The 15,451-nt window shown below is 45.1% G+C and overlaps 1 protein-coding gene across 1 annotated transcript in view; it reads left to right on the top strand.

Moving 5' to 3' along the window:
• Positions 1-591: 591 nt before the first annotated feature.
• DCDC2C (doublecortin domain containing 2C) overlaps positions 592-15,451 on the top strand; it is a 107,010-nt gene continuing 92,150 nt past the window's right edge. The window contains exons 1-2 of the mRNA XM_064573528.1: positions 592-878; positions 10,356-10,407. Coding sequence (XP_064429598.1) covers positions 592-878; positions 10,356-10,407 — 339 coding nt within the window. The remainder of the gene's footprint in view (positions 879-10,355; positions 10,408-15,451) is intronic.

Raw genomic sequence — 15,451 nt, 5'->3', positions numbered from 1 at the left:
CGACCTTGAATTGTTCTTCCCCAAATGGAAGTGCATTCTGAATGTTAAACCTTTGAGAAACCGTGTGCTAGCTTGATGAGTAATCCAGTTTCTCACAGGCTCTCAGTGGTTCCATACAATTCTTCCTTGACACAATTTTGATTATCCAGGCAGTCCTGATGACCCTCCCCCAAGCCCCCAACCTCTCCGGCACAGGAGGCTGGCAAGTGTAGTGGGAAGGTTGTGGTGAGTGTGGGGTGGATCCTCAGCACCCTCCCATTCCTACCACCGCTGCAGAGAGGTGGATCACGGAGCGTGTCTGTCTCCCCTCCTTCCCCTGAGCTCTGCTACCCTCCCCTGTCTAGGCTCGCTGATGCCCCCTCCCCTAGCCTGCTCTCCTCCTGCCCCTCTCCTCTCCAGGCCCTCAGATGCCCGCGCCCTCACCTGTCCCGGCTCCCTGCCGCCCCTCACCCGGCCATCGTCCTGCCCCGCTCAGGCCTGCAGGTGGTCACAATGGCCGGCTGGCGTCAGCGCGGGCGCGGAGCCGGGGCGCCCTGGCTGCGCAGGGCTGAGCGCGGCGAGCGGTGCGCGGTGGCCCCGGGGCGGCGGGCCATGGGCACGCGCGGGCCGCCCGCGCTGGTGGACCCCACGCCCGCCAAGACCATCCTGGTGTACCGCAACGGGGACGCGTTCTTCGCGGGCCGGAGGTTCGTGCTGCCGCGGCGCCGCGGGGCCACCTTCGAGGCGCTGCTGGACCAGCTGACCGAGCAGGTGCAGGCGCCCTTCGGCGTGCGGCGCCTCTTCACGCCGACGCGCGGGCGCCCGGTGCTCGAGCTGCAGGCGCTGCAGGCCGGCGGCAAGTACGTGGCGGCCGGCCGCGAGCCCTTCAAGAAGCTCGAGTGAGTGCGGCGCCCCTTCCGCGCGCCCTTCCGCGACTCGGCGAGTGGGCGGCGCACCGGTCGCCCTCTGCCTTCTGGGCGGGTGACCCGGGGAGCGCGGGGGCGCGCTGTGGCCCTCCGTGCGGGTGACCCGGGGAGCGCGGGCGGCACACCTGTCGCCATCTGTTGGCAGTGACCAGGCGAGTGCGCGCGGCGCACGGGTCCCTCTCTGCTCCGTGACCTGGTGGGCGCAAGCACGGAGGCGCACTGTCGCCCCCTTCTCACGGTGACCTGGCGAGTGCAGGCGGCGTTCTGTACCGCGTAGCTCGCTGGTGCGGTGGACAGCACACCTGGGCGCACAGCCCCCTCCCGCCGGGTGGGCAGGGCGGGCGTCCACCTGCTGTCAGCAGGTGTGTTAGAGAGTGTCAGAAAGGGCGTGGGGACGAGGAGTGGGCGGGCGGTGACCATGCGGCCAGGCCTCTCTCAAAAGGTGACCTTGGCTCGAAGATCTGGAGGAAGAAAGGCAGTTAGCCATGCCGGGGAATACTGGGGAAGTCCGTTGGAAGGCGGGAATCAGATCTGGGTCTGACTGCGCCGCTTGCCCCTCTGCTGGCTTGCCCCAGACTGGTGTTCTGCCATACCTGGCCGGGCATTCTCGAATGAACGCACTGGCTGAGGTGTGAAAGAGCATCTCCCAGCGGTGTCTCCTGCTAGCCTGAGGCCTTGCAAGCGTTGTAGCCGTGACCTCCAGAATCCTGGCCCAGAAGCAATGCTGGCCTACAGCACAGACTCTGAAAGTCGTGGAGAGCAAAGAAACACTCCCCGCCCCGTGTCTGTTGAGATCAAGACAGTCTGCGGGAGAGATGTTAGCTGTCCCGGGGAAATGCATCTGTGTGTAAATGCCAGGGTCACTGCAGAAATGGAAACTGGTCGGCCATACTCAACTGGTTAGTCATACTGGATGGTGTCCGCTCAAAATGTCAGTTTGATTCTTTTTTGTTTTGCTTGAGACTGGTATTACAATCCCTTTGAGGTCTTATTGCATATGGGGTCATACGGCACAGTTCTGTTTGTACCCATACTTTTTTTTTTTTTGTATTCCATTTTAGTTCTTTTTTTTTAAATTTTTTTTATTCTTATGTTAATCCCCATACATTACATCATTAGTTTTAGATGAAGTGTTCCATGATGTACCCATACTTTTCGTCTCAGGAGTACTCCAGTCTTCTTACAAGTTCTCTGAACTTTCTTAGTAGCTCTCATTATACAAATGGCTTTGCAACCCAAAATTCAAGCTTGCAGTTCTTCAACAAATAGCTGTTGTTTATCCCTTCCTGCGGCGCAGAGTCGGGGTGCTGTAGAGGCTTTGAGAGCTTTGTAGTGTATGTTTTGGGGAGATAAGAACAAATCCCTGTAAAAAAGAAAGGGGTTACTACTATGACAGATTCTGTTTAGATGCAGGACCTCTGAAAAGTCTTCTTTACAAATGCAAGGAGGAAATTGTTTCTTATCCTCCACGAATTCCTCACCTGGGGCAGCATCACCCATTTCTTGTGTCTGCCTTTAAAAGGCACACTGCCTGTGTTGATGCTGTTCCTAACGCATTTCCTTTATTGTGGAATGTGTTGTATATACAGCAGTGTATACAATTCTATGTATAGTTTAAGCAAAACTCTGTATAAACCACCCTCTGGATCAAGAGAGAGCACGGCTGGTGTTTGAAAACCTGCCACCTCCATCCCCATCCTTTTTCCACAGGTGACCACTATTTTGGCTTTTGTATCATCCTTCCATGATAATGGATCCTCAAAGGACAGATTTTTCAATGTTTCATGTTTGTGTACTTTATATAAGTGCTATCATATTGTATACAGTTTTCTGTTGGTTGCTTTCTCACGTGCTAATAGGCTGTGAGGTTCATCCATGTCAATAGTAGGTCATTCACTTTTACTGCCATGTGTTCTTTCATTGACTAAACTACCAGTTTACTTATCCGATCATTTGATGGCTAACTTGGGTTTTTCTAAATTTTATACTGAAATAAACAACGGCCCCGTTGTAAACATTCTTTTGCCTGTCTGCTGGTGCATATGGGTAAGAGTCTCTCTAGGAGGGTGCATTAATTATCTACTGCCAGATAACCAATCACCCCAAGCTTTTTGGCTTAAAACATCTTTATTATCTCATGGTTTCTGGGATCAGGAATTCAAGAGCAGCTTAGCTGAGTGGTTCTGGCTCAGAGACTCTCATGAGGTTGCAGTCAGCCTGCTGGCTACCGTCATCTGAAGGCCTGATTGGGGTGGGTGCTTCCAGGCTCACTCCCAGGGCTGAGGCAGGAAGCTTCATCACTGCTGTGGGAGCCTCTCCACAGCACCAGGGAGCCGGGAGGGAGCCCGGCTGACGCTACAGGGCATGTTGTTACTGCTCGTTCTCTGTCATGCTGTCTTCTCTCTCTGTCTGCCAAGTTATCTTTGTGTGCTGGACATTACTTTCAAAACTTACTTGCAGAAATAATTTGAGGCCTAGGGTGATACTGTCTTTTGCCAAAGTTGACTTTTTGTGTCTTTTGGCCAGATAACCTGTCATCAACTGTTCATGATCGCCTTAATACAACTTCAGAATGTGTGGTAATTTGGGCCACCCAGATGGCTTGAAGACAGGATGGACCCCACTGGGGTCCCAGTTCACAAAGATGGGTAGTTCACAAGGAGCCCCGTTCCTGGTGTGCCCTGAGCAAGTGCTTCTGCTTGCTGGCCACAGAGCCTGTCAAAGACATGGTTCAACCTCTCAGCCATCTGTCCACAGTGGGCAGTAATCCCTGGGCTGCAGTGGCCCCAGATAGTGGGCTCACATGCTTGGATTTTCTTTATTTCCTGGATCTTGGCCTGGTAATTCCTCATTATTTTGTTAGATGTCTAATGTTTCGAGTAAATGCTTTCATTTCATTTGATTTTATTAGTTTTTAGTGGATGGGTTGATCAGAGTTACTTAGTCCATGGTCCCCAGGGATGGAAACCCTCTCTCCCTCGTTCTTCACGTATATTTTTATAGATGTATGATTCTGTGAATGACAGTGTCCTTCAGTCCACAGAAGGTGTTTCTCTTTTTCTTTATTTGGGGAAGATTTTAGTTTTTTATTTATTTGAGAGAGAGACAGAGAGAGAGAGAGAAAGAGAGAACGAGTTGGAGGAGGGGCAGAGGGGGAGAGAGAATCTCAAGCAGACTCCTTGCTGAGCACAGAACCCGAGGTGGGGCTTGATCTCATGACCCTGAGATCGTAATTGGAGCAGAAACCAAGAGTTGCACACTTAACCGACTGTGCCACCCGGGTTCCCTGGAAGGTGTTTTTCTATTGTCTTTTAACTTCGTGGTTGCTGATGAGAAATCAATTATCATAATTTACTTATTTGAAAGTAATATTTTATCTTTTCTGGCTATTTAAAATACATTTTCTTTAACCCCAGTGTACTGTGGTTTAAGTGATACGCCCAAGGAACTGATAGATTGAACTCTCTGGAGTCTGGTATGGTAACTTTCAACAGCCATTGTGTCTTCAGAGGATGCCTCTCTTACACTTTCTGTGTTTTCTGCCTCGGAGTCGATGTGGGTTGGCCTTCCTCACTGACGCTAACCTCCGGGAGTCCTCCTCTCTGTCCCGAATTTCTCTCTTTTATCTTTGTGCTGTCCTTTAGGTACTTTGTACACATGGATCTTTTGGCTAATTTTTCTGCTGTGTATAAGACACTATCAAACCAATTCATTGAGTCTTAAATTTAAATTATTTAATATCTCATTTCTTTTTTTTTTTTTTTTTTTTTTTTTTTAAAGATTTTATTTATTTATTTGAGAGAGAGAATGAGATACAGAGAGCATGAGATGGGGGAGGGTCAGAGGGAGAAGCAGACTCCCTGCTGAGCAGGGAGCCCGATGCGGGACTCGATCCAGGGACTCCAGGATCATGACCTGAGCCGAAGGCAGTCGCTTAACCAACTGAGCCACCCAGGCGCCCTAATATCTCATTTCTAAAAATTCTCCCTCGTTCTTTTTCAAATCATGTGTGTCGTTCTTTAGAGTTTCTTGGTCCTGCATGGACTCTCGGGCTTGCTTTTATTGAAATATTGTCCTTCTGCATCTGCGATGCCCGTGTTGGAAAACTGTTTCTGTTTCCTGTTATTTTAGTTTATTTTTTAAAAAGATTTTATTTATTTATTTCACAGAGAGAGACACAGTGAGAGAGGGAACACAAGCAGGGGGAGTGGGAGAGGGAGAAGCAGGCTTCCCGCCGAGCGGGGAGCCCAATGCGGGGCTCGATCCCAGGACCCTGGGATCATGACCTGAGCAGAAGACAGATGCTTAACGCTTAACGACTGAGCTACCCAGGTGCCCTGTTTCCTGTTATTTTAGTTGTTTTCTCTCAGTTGAGAGAGTAATCTCCTCTTTAGTTTACTTTAGTCTGTCAGTGACTCCTTTTATATGGATTTTAGTTGAGGAAGTTCATCCAGGGCTGAGGTAAAGGTGAGATTCTTTTTTTTTTTTTTTTTTTTTTAAATTTTATTTATTTATTTGAGAGAGAGAGAGAGAGAGAGAGAGAGAAACAGCATGAGAGGGGATAGGGTCAGAGGGAGAAGCAGGCTCCCCGCTGAGCCGGGAGCCTGATGTGGGACTCGATCCCAGGACTCCGGGATCATGACCTGAGCCGAAGGCAGTTGCTTAACCAACTGAGCCACCCAGGCGCCCTAAAGGTGAGATTCTTGGGAGGGGGTTGCTGTGTTCATCTTCTGCATGCTGCTCCCCCAAAGACACTCCGAATTCAGTTAGTAATGTGAGATTTGGGGGCCCACCCAGATAGTGTAATTTTGTGAGCAAGCTGGTTTGTGATCTGAATTCTTAATTGCATCTGTGAAGATTCAAATTTAACATCCTTTTGTTTTTGAAGGAAAATCTTAATCCATAGACATCTGAGTTGCCAAGAGGTATTGGATTAATGCCATGACATTTTAGAGTTAAGTTCGTTACAATGTTGATGCTGTTGTGTGTGAGGACTCACTGACAAGAACATATTCCTTTATAGATGTCTGATTTTGTGATGATTGTTTTCAGGCTTGATTATATGCTATGTTATATATCACTGTAACTGTGATGTAAACGGAATTATTGTGTCCTCCCGAAATTCCTATGTTGAAACCTAATCCCCAGTGTGGGTGTTAGGAGGTGGGGCTTTGGGGAGGTGAATCAGTCATGAATGGGATTAGTGTCCTTGTAAAAGGGACCCCGGAGAGCTCGGTGTCCTTGCTGCCACGTGAGGACACTTGAGAAGGACCATGGACCAGGAGGGCCCTCGCCAGAACCCAAGGACAGTGGTACTCTCATCCCAGACTCCCAGCCTCCAGAAGTGTGAGAAATATGCGTCTGTTGTTGACTCCACTCGGTCTGGGTGTCTTTGTGGACTTAGACACTACGTATGCTGAATTCTGATTTCCTACAGGAGCCAGTATTCAGGTAGGAGAATATGTTGCTCCTAAAATTGACTTTAAAATCCTTTTCAGTGTATGTATAATGAAAAGTATTTAATCTCCCCCCCAAACATTTCCTTGTAAAATCAGCATGTGTTTTATCTGTGAGCTGATGAGGAAGGAAGCTCAGAAGCACGGGCCAACATGCCCGAACATGCTTGGTACATGCTCCTCTTTCCTCTGACCTGCGGGTTGAGACATTTTCTAATAGACCCTGTAAGACCCTTGCTTTGGTAGGGAAACTGTCATAGTTTATTTGAAATGTTTTGGACACATGGCCGAAATACTGAGACTTTGAGGCGTTTCTCTTCTCAGATCTCTTCATGTTTGTTAGCGTTTTCCGTGAGGGAGGCAGCGTGGTCCTTCCTGTTCACCAGTGGGGAGTGGGGAGTGTGGAGGGCCGATGGGGTTCCCATGTGTCCTCGATTCTCTGGAATTATCCGTGCACCTTCAGTGATGTACATAGATGGGTGCTGTTTGCATAGGAAGTTCATCACGGAGAGACATTTAAATTTCATTTTCTTCACTACTTTTTAGATCAATAAAGTATGAAATTGGAATCCAGACTTTGGTGAATAAAGCTCTGACAAATATTTTGGTTTGATTTCTGCTGGTACCAATAAGCTAGCACTTGTTGGAATGTATATTCTGCAATTACTGAGCCATTGAGCAGTTAAAATTAATTTTCTCCAGCAAATAATCTTCTAACTGTGCCACCAGCAAATGAAATTTGCAGTGAAACCTGATGACGTATTAGCCATCCTGGGGCTCTTCTCATAATAATGGCTGCAAAACAGTCCATTGAAAAGACAAACACCAGCAAGTCTATATAGAATCCAATCATTATTCAAATCCTACATTTTCTGGAATGAATTAATTTGAGATGAGGAACATAAGTTTCTCTTCTATAAAACAAAATATTATAGGCTAGTAATTACTTTTCAAAAAATGTGCAGTAAAACCTAGAATTCATGATTTCTTTTGTGGAGAAAGCTATATTCACAAAAGAATGTAAATCAGGACATTGTGTGTGTGCGTGTGCACATGCGTGCGTGTTCACACGTTTGGGGGAGACCCCAAAGAATTTGGATTGTACCAGGAATTTTTCCGGTTTGCCTTATGAGTTTGTTGTTGATTTATGAAATGAAAGAGCTTTAAATCACTCTATCATAGTTCGCCTGCACCCAAACTTTACTTCTGTCTCCTTGCCACCGCTTTGTATCCTGAGGAGAGTGGGTATCAGAAGGAGGCACCCAGCATTTGCAATGACATGGATGGAACTGGAGGGTATTATGTTGAGTGAAATAAGTCAAACAGAGAAAGACATGTATCATATGATCTCACTGATATGAGGAATTCTTAATCGCAGGAAACAAACTGAGTGTTGTTGGAGTGGGGGGTGGGGTGGGAGGGATGGGGTGACTGGGTGATAGACACTGGGGAGGGTATGTGCTCTGGTAAGCGCTGTGAATTGTGCAAGACTGTTGAATCTCAGATCTGTACCTCTGAGACAAATAATGCAATATATGTTAAGAAAAAAAAAAGAGGGGCGCCTGGGTGGCTCAGTTGGTTAAGCGACTGCCTTCGGCTCAGGTCATGATCCTGGAGTCCTGGGATCGAGTCCCACATCAGGCTCCCTGCTCAGCAGGGAGTCTGCTTCTCCCTCTGACCCTCCCCCCTCTCATGCTCTCTCTCTCTATCTCATTCTCTCTCTCAAGTAAATAAATAAAATCTTTAAAAAAAGAAAAAGAAAAAAAAAGAAGAAGAAGAAGGTAGCGGGAGGGGAAGAATGAAGCGGGGGAAATCGGAGGGGTAGATGAACCATGAGAGACGATGGACTCTGAAAAACAAACAGGGTTCTAGAGGGGAGGGGGGTGGGAGGATGAGTTGGCCTGGTGGTGGGTATTGAGGAGGGCACGTTCTGCATGGAGCACTGGGTGTTGTGCACAAACAATGAATCATGGAACACTTCATCTAAAACTAATGATGTAATGTATGGGGATTAACATAAGAATAAAAAAATAAATAAATAGAAAAAAAAAAAAGAAGGAGGCAGCCAGAGTATCAGGAATGTGGTCTAAGGGACAGAAGGCCTGGGTTGAACTGAATCCTGGCTTTTCCTATCTCAGTAGCATTTAGCCAATTAAATGACCTTGCTGAAGATCCATGTCCTCACCAATAAAATGGGGTTAGTTCATATCCAATGTGGTGCTGTAAGAACTTTAAAATGCCTGGCTTGATTCGAACGGGAAGCTTCTTCCTTTCCTTTGTTCTCTGGAAGCAGCTCGGAATGACATTGCTCGTTAACATCCAGTCTCTGCTCAAATGCCTGCTCCCCTCTCTCCCCCTCAAGGAAACCCACACCCCACCAAGCCCTTCTCCAAGCACTGGCCTGAAGACTCCAGTTCACTGCATCTCTGAGGAATTACTTGTTCTCTCTCTCTCTTGTATTTGTGTGTTCTTTGGAATGCAGCATTGAAACAATAAATAGCATTTTGTGTTTTTGTAGGATCATTTTATGCCTTAGTTTTTCTGCATTTATTTTTACTTTTTAAAAAAAGATTTATTTATTTTAGAGACAGACAGAGAGAGAGTATGAGCGGGAGGGGCAGGGGCAGAGAGAATCCCAAGCAGAATCTGTGCCGAGCATGGAGCCCTACGTGGGGCTTGATCCCATGACCCTGAGATCATGACCCAAGCCAAAACCAATTGTTGGATGCCCAACCAACTGTGCCACCCAGGTGCCCCATGCATTTATTTTTACTTTATTTCCCCACTTAATGATAGAATAAGTTGTCTCATCTGGGGATTACTGTTCATAATCAAACATGGAATTTGGGGGGTTAAAACTGGAAGAAGAGCTCATACAAGGGCCACAAGCAGAGGTGGTGAGCCGGAGATCTGAGTGCGCCATGTTTAGTTTGGGTCACACAGTTTTCAAAGATGTGAATTGGCTGGGACATTTTATAACAGGGAGGTTCATGTAATAGTATGACATTTGAGTTTTATTGAAAAAAGAAATAGAAGATTTGAATTGTTCAAAAGGACAGAGTTTTTAGTTGCCTGCATTTCCATGTGAGACCAGTGCCCTGGAGAATGAGCACTGCTCACCTCAGGCAGGAAGTGGGCTCAAGCTTGCCACAGTCCCCACCATTCCCTAATGATGCCCTGGGCAAGCATTGTCATTACTTGCCTGGCCTCTGTAGGCATCTGGCTTGTGACTCCTGACTCTACTGAATACTTTTTAATTCCTTTTTCCTGCCAGCTGCCAACTCCTAGTCAATCCTTCTCTGAATATTGCTAAAACTGTCAACAACAACAACAATCTCAGATACATATATTTTTTTTAAATCAGGAAGAAACTTTAAGAGATATAAAATTAAGGTATTTATTATCATGAAAAAAATATCTGTTCTATTTTTGAGGCATATGGAAGGCTCTCCAAAAGCCCCCAAGTGTCCAAAGTTGTACTAGTGGGGCTCACATATGTGTTATTCTGGTGACATTTCTCGGTGTTCAGTTTTGGCAGAATGGAGACAGTGATGTAATCCTGTGTGACAGGAGAGGATGGTGCAGGTGATGAGGAGCTGGATGGGGAGGGACTCTGCTCTGACTCTGGCCAGTTTGCAGGACTCTGAGTGAGCTCACTCCTGGGCCCTCTGATGACCTGGTAAATAAGGAGGTTGAATTAGATGACTGATACAGTCCCTTTTGGATTAATAAGGTTATAGGAGGGAAAGAGTGTCACTCAGGAGGCAGTTTCCCATGGCCGTTGCCAATGGCAGCCACAGGGGCATTGCCCTGCGGTGACCTTGACGTTGACCATGCCATTGGGTGTCCATGTCCCATGTGTTGCTCTTGACTCTAGTTTAAGTTGTTGTGGAGTCGCTTATGGGAATGCCAAAAAGGAGTCCTCTCTGAAGAGGCTCTGATCTTCCACCTCAATGTTTACCTTCTAATTAGGTTTTTCTTTCTTCTTTTGCAGTTATATTCATATAGCTCCCAGAAAACCCGCAAAGATGAGAAGGTTGAAGGAAGTAAGTGTTCACTGCTAATTACTAAAGATGGGATAAATTGGGTGATCCGGGGAAACTTCAAATGTCAGTATTGAGTGATGTCGCTTTTACAAAATCAGCGTTCTGTAGGCAATGACTATAGACATATGGGCATTGAAGCCCGAATCCACTGTGCAAGCTTGTCATACTTGTCAAAGCACTCAAGCAACTAACATGGTGGGAGTCAGTAAAAATACTCTAAGACCATGGTTAGGAAGATCGTCATCTTCGAGACACACTGTGCAATTATTTATCGAAACTTTTCGCTTTTTGTTTTTGGGGATTTGGACAGACGGGTGTCAGGAAAAGCTATTTTAAGTTATATAATGTTGAAGCTAATTATAATGCTAAATTTAAAGATTTGCCCCAAGTTCTCAACATTTTTGTGCTTGACAGACATTTGAGAGGTCTAGAGGGTGGAGCCTTCCATCACTCTGTTCACATCACCTGATTCTTAGTAAAAAAAAAAAATCCATTTAATAAGTATAAAAGGGATCCATCTTTTAAAATAAGCAACAAATTGCTAGGTTTTAAGCAAGATATCCTGTTGATATTTAGAATGTAACATGATTTTTACTTTTTTTTTTTTAAATGGACTTGTCATTTTGTTTGGTATTTCAAAGGTGAGATTTTTGAGAGTATTTACTTCTCTAAGTGGTAGTTTTGGTATTCTTATGTTTTCTCCTCTGTGAGCTGGCATGACGACTGAATGGTGAGAGATGAATAATGTGCCAGAAAGACATCAGTGCTGGTCCTCTTCCTCCACAGTTTAAAGAAACAGGGCTTCTGTGTGCCCTTGAACATGCAGCCCGAGTTCCAGTAAAGGACAGCCCAGGAGCTCCAGCACGGGGCTCAAGCATGAGCCTGCAGAAGCATTTAGCTGTTTGCTTAGGGTCTGCATTTCAAGGCAGCGTGATGAATCAAGTTGTATTTATTATGTACCCTCCCCCCACAGACTGTAACTTGCCAGGGGCAGTGGGCAAGTCTCCAACAAGAAACAGTTCCAGCCATGACTGAATTTCAGGGCCACCAAATAGAGAGAGTGGAGATGGTGTGGGATTCTTCTTTTTTTTTTTTTTTAAAGATTTATTTATTTATTTGAGAGAGCGAGAATGAGAGAGAGAGAGCATGAGAGGAGGGAGGGTCAGAGGGAGAAGCAGACTCCCCGCCGAGCAGGGAGCCCGATGTGGGACTCGATCCAGGGACTCCAGGATCATGACCTGAGCCGAAGGCAGTCGCTTAACCAACTGAGCCACCCAGGCGCCCAGTGTGTGATTATTCTTAACACCTGGGTACCTGTTCCCTCTCTGCAGTTGGGCAGGGAGTGGGAGTGAGCAATGATTCTGAAAAGTTGCCCTTAAGCTTCAGTCTATGTGTACCCTTTGTACATTTTGGTGACTTAAAAAATACGATATGATTATCATTAGCAGTTAGCATTTTAGGACAGGCAGGAAACATGCAGATTATGTTGTCAAACCCCTTCGTTTTCTAGTCGAGGAGGCTTTGATCAGAGAGGTTAGGTGACTTGCTGGGTGTGAAGTCAGCACGCTAGAGTGGGGACCGCCGTGCACTCACACTGACCGGGCTGTAGTCACCCCTGAGAGTTTTGTAATTTTTCTTATGGGGTTTATGCTTTCATCTAAAAAATCTGTTTGTACAAGGAGTCCTTATCGAGAAGGATGTCAAAAAGCTGTGCAGAAAAGCTCAATGAAGAAAATGGGTGTCGTTCACAACCTTATCCCCCGGTCGGCGCTCTTTGACTTTGTCCCGTCTGTTTCCAGGTGCTGTTCTGTGCTCTAGCAGCAAGCATGTATACGTGGAAACACATGCGTGTACAAGACATGTGTACGTATGTGTGTATGTGTTTGCAGAAATGGGGTCCATCAATACAGACTGTTTTCCAGTCTGTTTTTTATTTACTGTATGTTGTGACCGCTTTCTCCTATGGTGACTGATCTTCTGCAACATGTTTTTAATGGCTGCAAGATATTCCGTCATGTGAACCTGTCATAATTATTTAACCCACCCCTATCAGCAGATGTTTGGGTCGTTCTGCTTTTTCATTTTTTTAGCAGTGATGTAATGGATCCCTTATAGAGACATATTTCCTCAGAGTCATGATTGTTTGTAGAGAAGTGGAATCAGAGTTACAATTGTAACTTCTTTTTTTTTTTCTTCAGATTTTTTTTTATTCTTATGCTAATCCCCATACATTACATCATTAGTTTTAGATGTAGTGTTCCATGATTCATTGTTTGTGCATAACACCCAGTGCTCCATGCAGAATGTGCCCTCCTCAATACCCACCACCAGGCTAACCCATCCCCCCACCCCCCTCCCCTCTAAAACCCTGTTTGTTTTTCAGAGTCCATCGTCTCTCATGGTTCGTCCAACCCTCCGATTTCCTCCACTTCATTCTTCCCCTCCCACTACCTTCTTCTTCTTCTTCTTTTTTTTTTTTTCTTAACATATATTGCATTATTTGTCTCAGAGGTACAGATCTGAGATTCAACAGTCTTGCACAATTCACAGCGCTTACCAGAGCACACACCCTCCCCAGTGTCCATCACCCAGTCACCCCATCCCTCCCACCCCACCCCCCACTCCAACAACACTCAGTTTGTTTCCTGCGATTAAGAATTCCTCATATCAGTGAGATCATATGATACATGTCTTACTCTGTTTGACTTATTTTGCTCAACATAATACCCTCCAGTTCCATCCACATCGTTGCAAATGGCAAGATCTCATTCCTTTTGATGGCTGCATAATATTCCATTGTATATATATACCACATCTTCTTTATCCATTCATCTGTCGATGGACATCTTGGCTCTTTCCACAGTTTGGCTATTGTGGACATTGCTGCTATAAACATCAGGGTGCACGTACCCTTTTGGATCCCTACTTTTGTATCTTTGGGGTAAATACCCAGTAGTGCAATTGCTGGATCATATGGTAGCTCTATTTTCAACTTTTTGAGGAACCTCCATACTGTTTTCCAGAGTGGCTGCACCAGCTTGCATTCCCACCAAGATCTATTGTTTCCTGACTTGTTAATTTTAGCCATTCTGACTGGTGTGAGGTGGTATCTCATTGAGGTTTTGATTTGGATTTCCCTGATGCCGAGCGATATTGAGCACTTTTTCATATGTCTGTTGGCCATTTGGATGTCTTCTTTGGAAAAATGTCTGTTCATGTCTTCTGCCCATTTCTTGATTGGATTCTTTGTTCTTTGGGTGTTGAGTTTGATGAGTTCTTTATAGATTTTGGATACTAGCCCTTGATCTGATATGTCATTTGCAAATATCTTCTCCCATTCTGTCGGTTGTCTTTTGGTTTTGTTGACTGTTTCCTTTGCTTTGCAAAAGCTTTTTATCTTGATGAAGTCCCAATAGTTCATTTTTGCCCTTGCTTCCCTTGCCTTTGGTGATGTTTCTAGGAAGAAGTTGCTTCGGCTGAGGTCAAAGAGGTTGCTGCCTGTGTTCTCCTTTAGGATTTTGATGGACTCCTGTCTCACATTGAGGTCTTTCAACCATTTGGAGTCTATTTTTGTGTGTAGTGTAAGGAAATGGTCCAGTTTCATTCTTCTGCATGTGGCTATCCAATTTTCCCAACACCATTTGTTGAAGAGACTGTCTTTTTTCCATTGGACATTCTTTCCTGCTTTGTCAAAGATGAGTCGACCATAGAGTTGAGGGTCCATTTCTGGGCTCTCTATTCTGTTCCATTGATCTATGTGTCTGTTTTTGTGTCAGTACCATGCTGTCTTGATGATGACAGCTTTGTAATAGAGCTGGAAGTCCGGAATTGTGATGCCGCCAGCTTTGCTTTTCTTTTTCAACATTCCTCTCGCTATGCGGGGTCTTTTCTGGTTCCATACAAATTTTAGGATTATTTGTTCCATTTCTTTGAAAAAAGTGGATGGTATTTTGATGGGGAATGCATTGAATGTGTAGATTGCTCTAGGTAGCATTGACATCTTCACAATATTTGTTCTTCCAATCCATGAGCATGGCACGTTTTTCCATTTCTTTGTGTCTTCCTCAATTTCTTTCATGAGTATTTTATAGTTTTCTGAGTACAGATCCTTTGTCTCTTTGGTTAGATTTATTCCTAGATATCTTCTGGTTTTGGGTGCAATTGTAAATGGGATTGACTCCTTAATTTCTCTTTCTTCTGTCTTCTTGTTGGTGTATAGGAATGCCACTGATTTCTGTGCATTAATTTTATATCCTGCCACTTTACTGAATTCCTGTATGAGTTCTAGCAGTTTTGGGGTGGAGTCTTTGGGGTTTTCCACATAAAGTATCATATCATCTGCAAAGAGTGAGAGTTTGACTTCTTCTTTGCCGATTTGGATGCCTTTGATTTCTTTTTGTTGTCTGATTGCTGTGGCTAGGACTTCCAATACTATGTTGAATAGCAGTGGTGATAGTGGACATCCCTGCCGCATTCCTGACCTTAGGGGGAAAGCTCTCAGTTTTTCCCCATTGAGAATGATATTTGCTGTAGGTTTTTCATAGATGGCTTTTATGATATTGAGGTATGTACCCTCTATGCCTATACTCTGAAGAGTTTTGATCAAGGAAGGATGCTGTACTTTGTCAAATGCTTTTTCTGCATCTATTGAGAGGATCCTATGATTCTTGTTCTTTCTTTTGTTAATGTATTGTATCACATTGATTGATTTGCGGATGTTGAACCAACCTTGCAGCCCAGGGATAAATCCCACTTGGTCGTGGTGAATAATCCTTTTAATGTACTGTTGGATCCTATTGGCTAGTATTTTGGTGAGAATTTTTGCATCCATGTTCATCAGGGATATTGGTCTGTAGTTCTCCTTTTTGATGGGGTCTTTGTCTGGTTTGGGGACCAAGGTAATGCTGGCCTCATAAAATGAGTTTGGAAGTTTTCCTTCCATTTCTATTTTTTGGAACAGTTTCAGAAGAATAGGTATTAATTCTTCTTGAAATGTTTGGTAGAATTCCCCTGGGAAGCCATCTGGCCCTGGGCTTTGGTTTGT

The sequence above is a fragment of the Mirounga angustirostris genome, unplaced genomic scaffold (assembly GCF_029215605.1).
Source record: "Mirounga angustirostris isolate CCGP_5_RB_7025 unplaced genomic scaffold, mMirAng1.0.hap1 SCAF_10, whole genome shotgun sequence".
In the NCBI taxonomy this organism is placed as follows: Eukaryota; Metazoa; Chordata; class Mammalia; order Carnivora; family Phocidae; genus Mirounga; species Mirounga angustirostris.
Note: the sequence above shows the minus strand (reverse complement) of the source record. Positions and strands in the feature narration are given on the sequence as shown.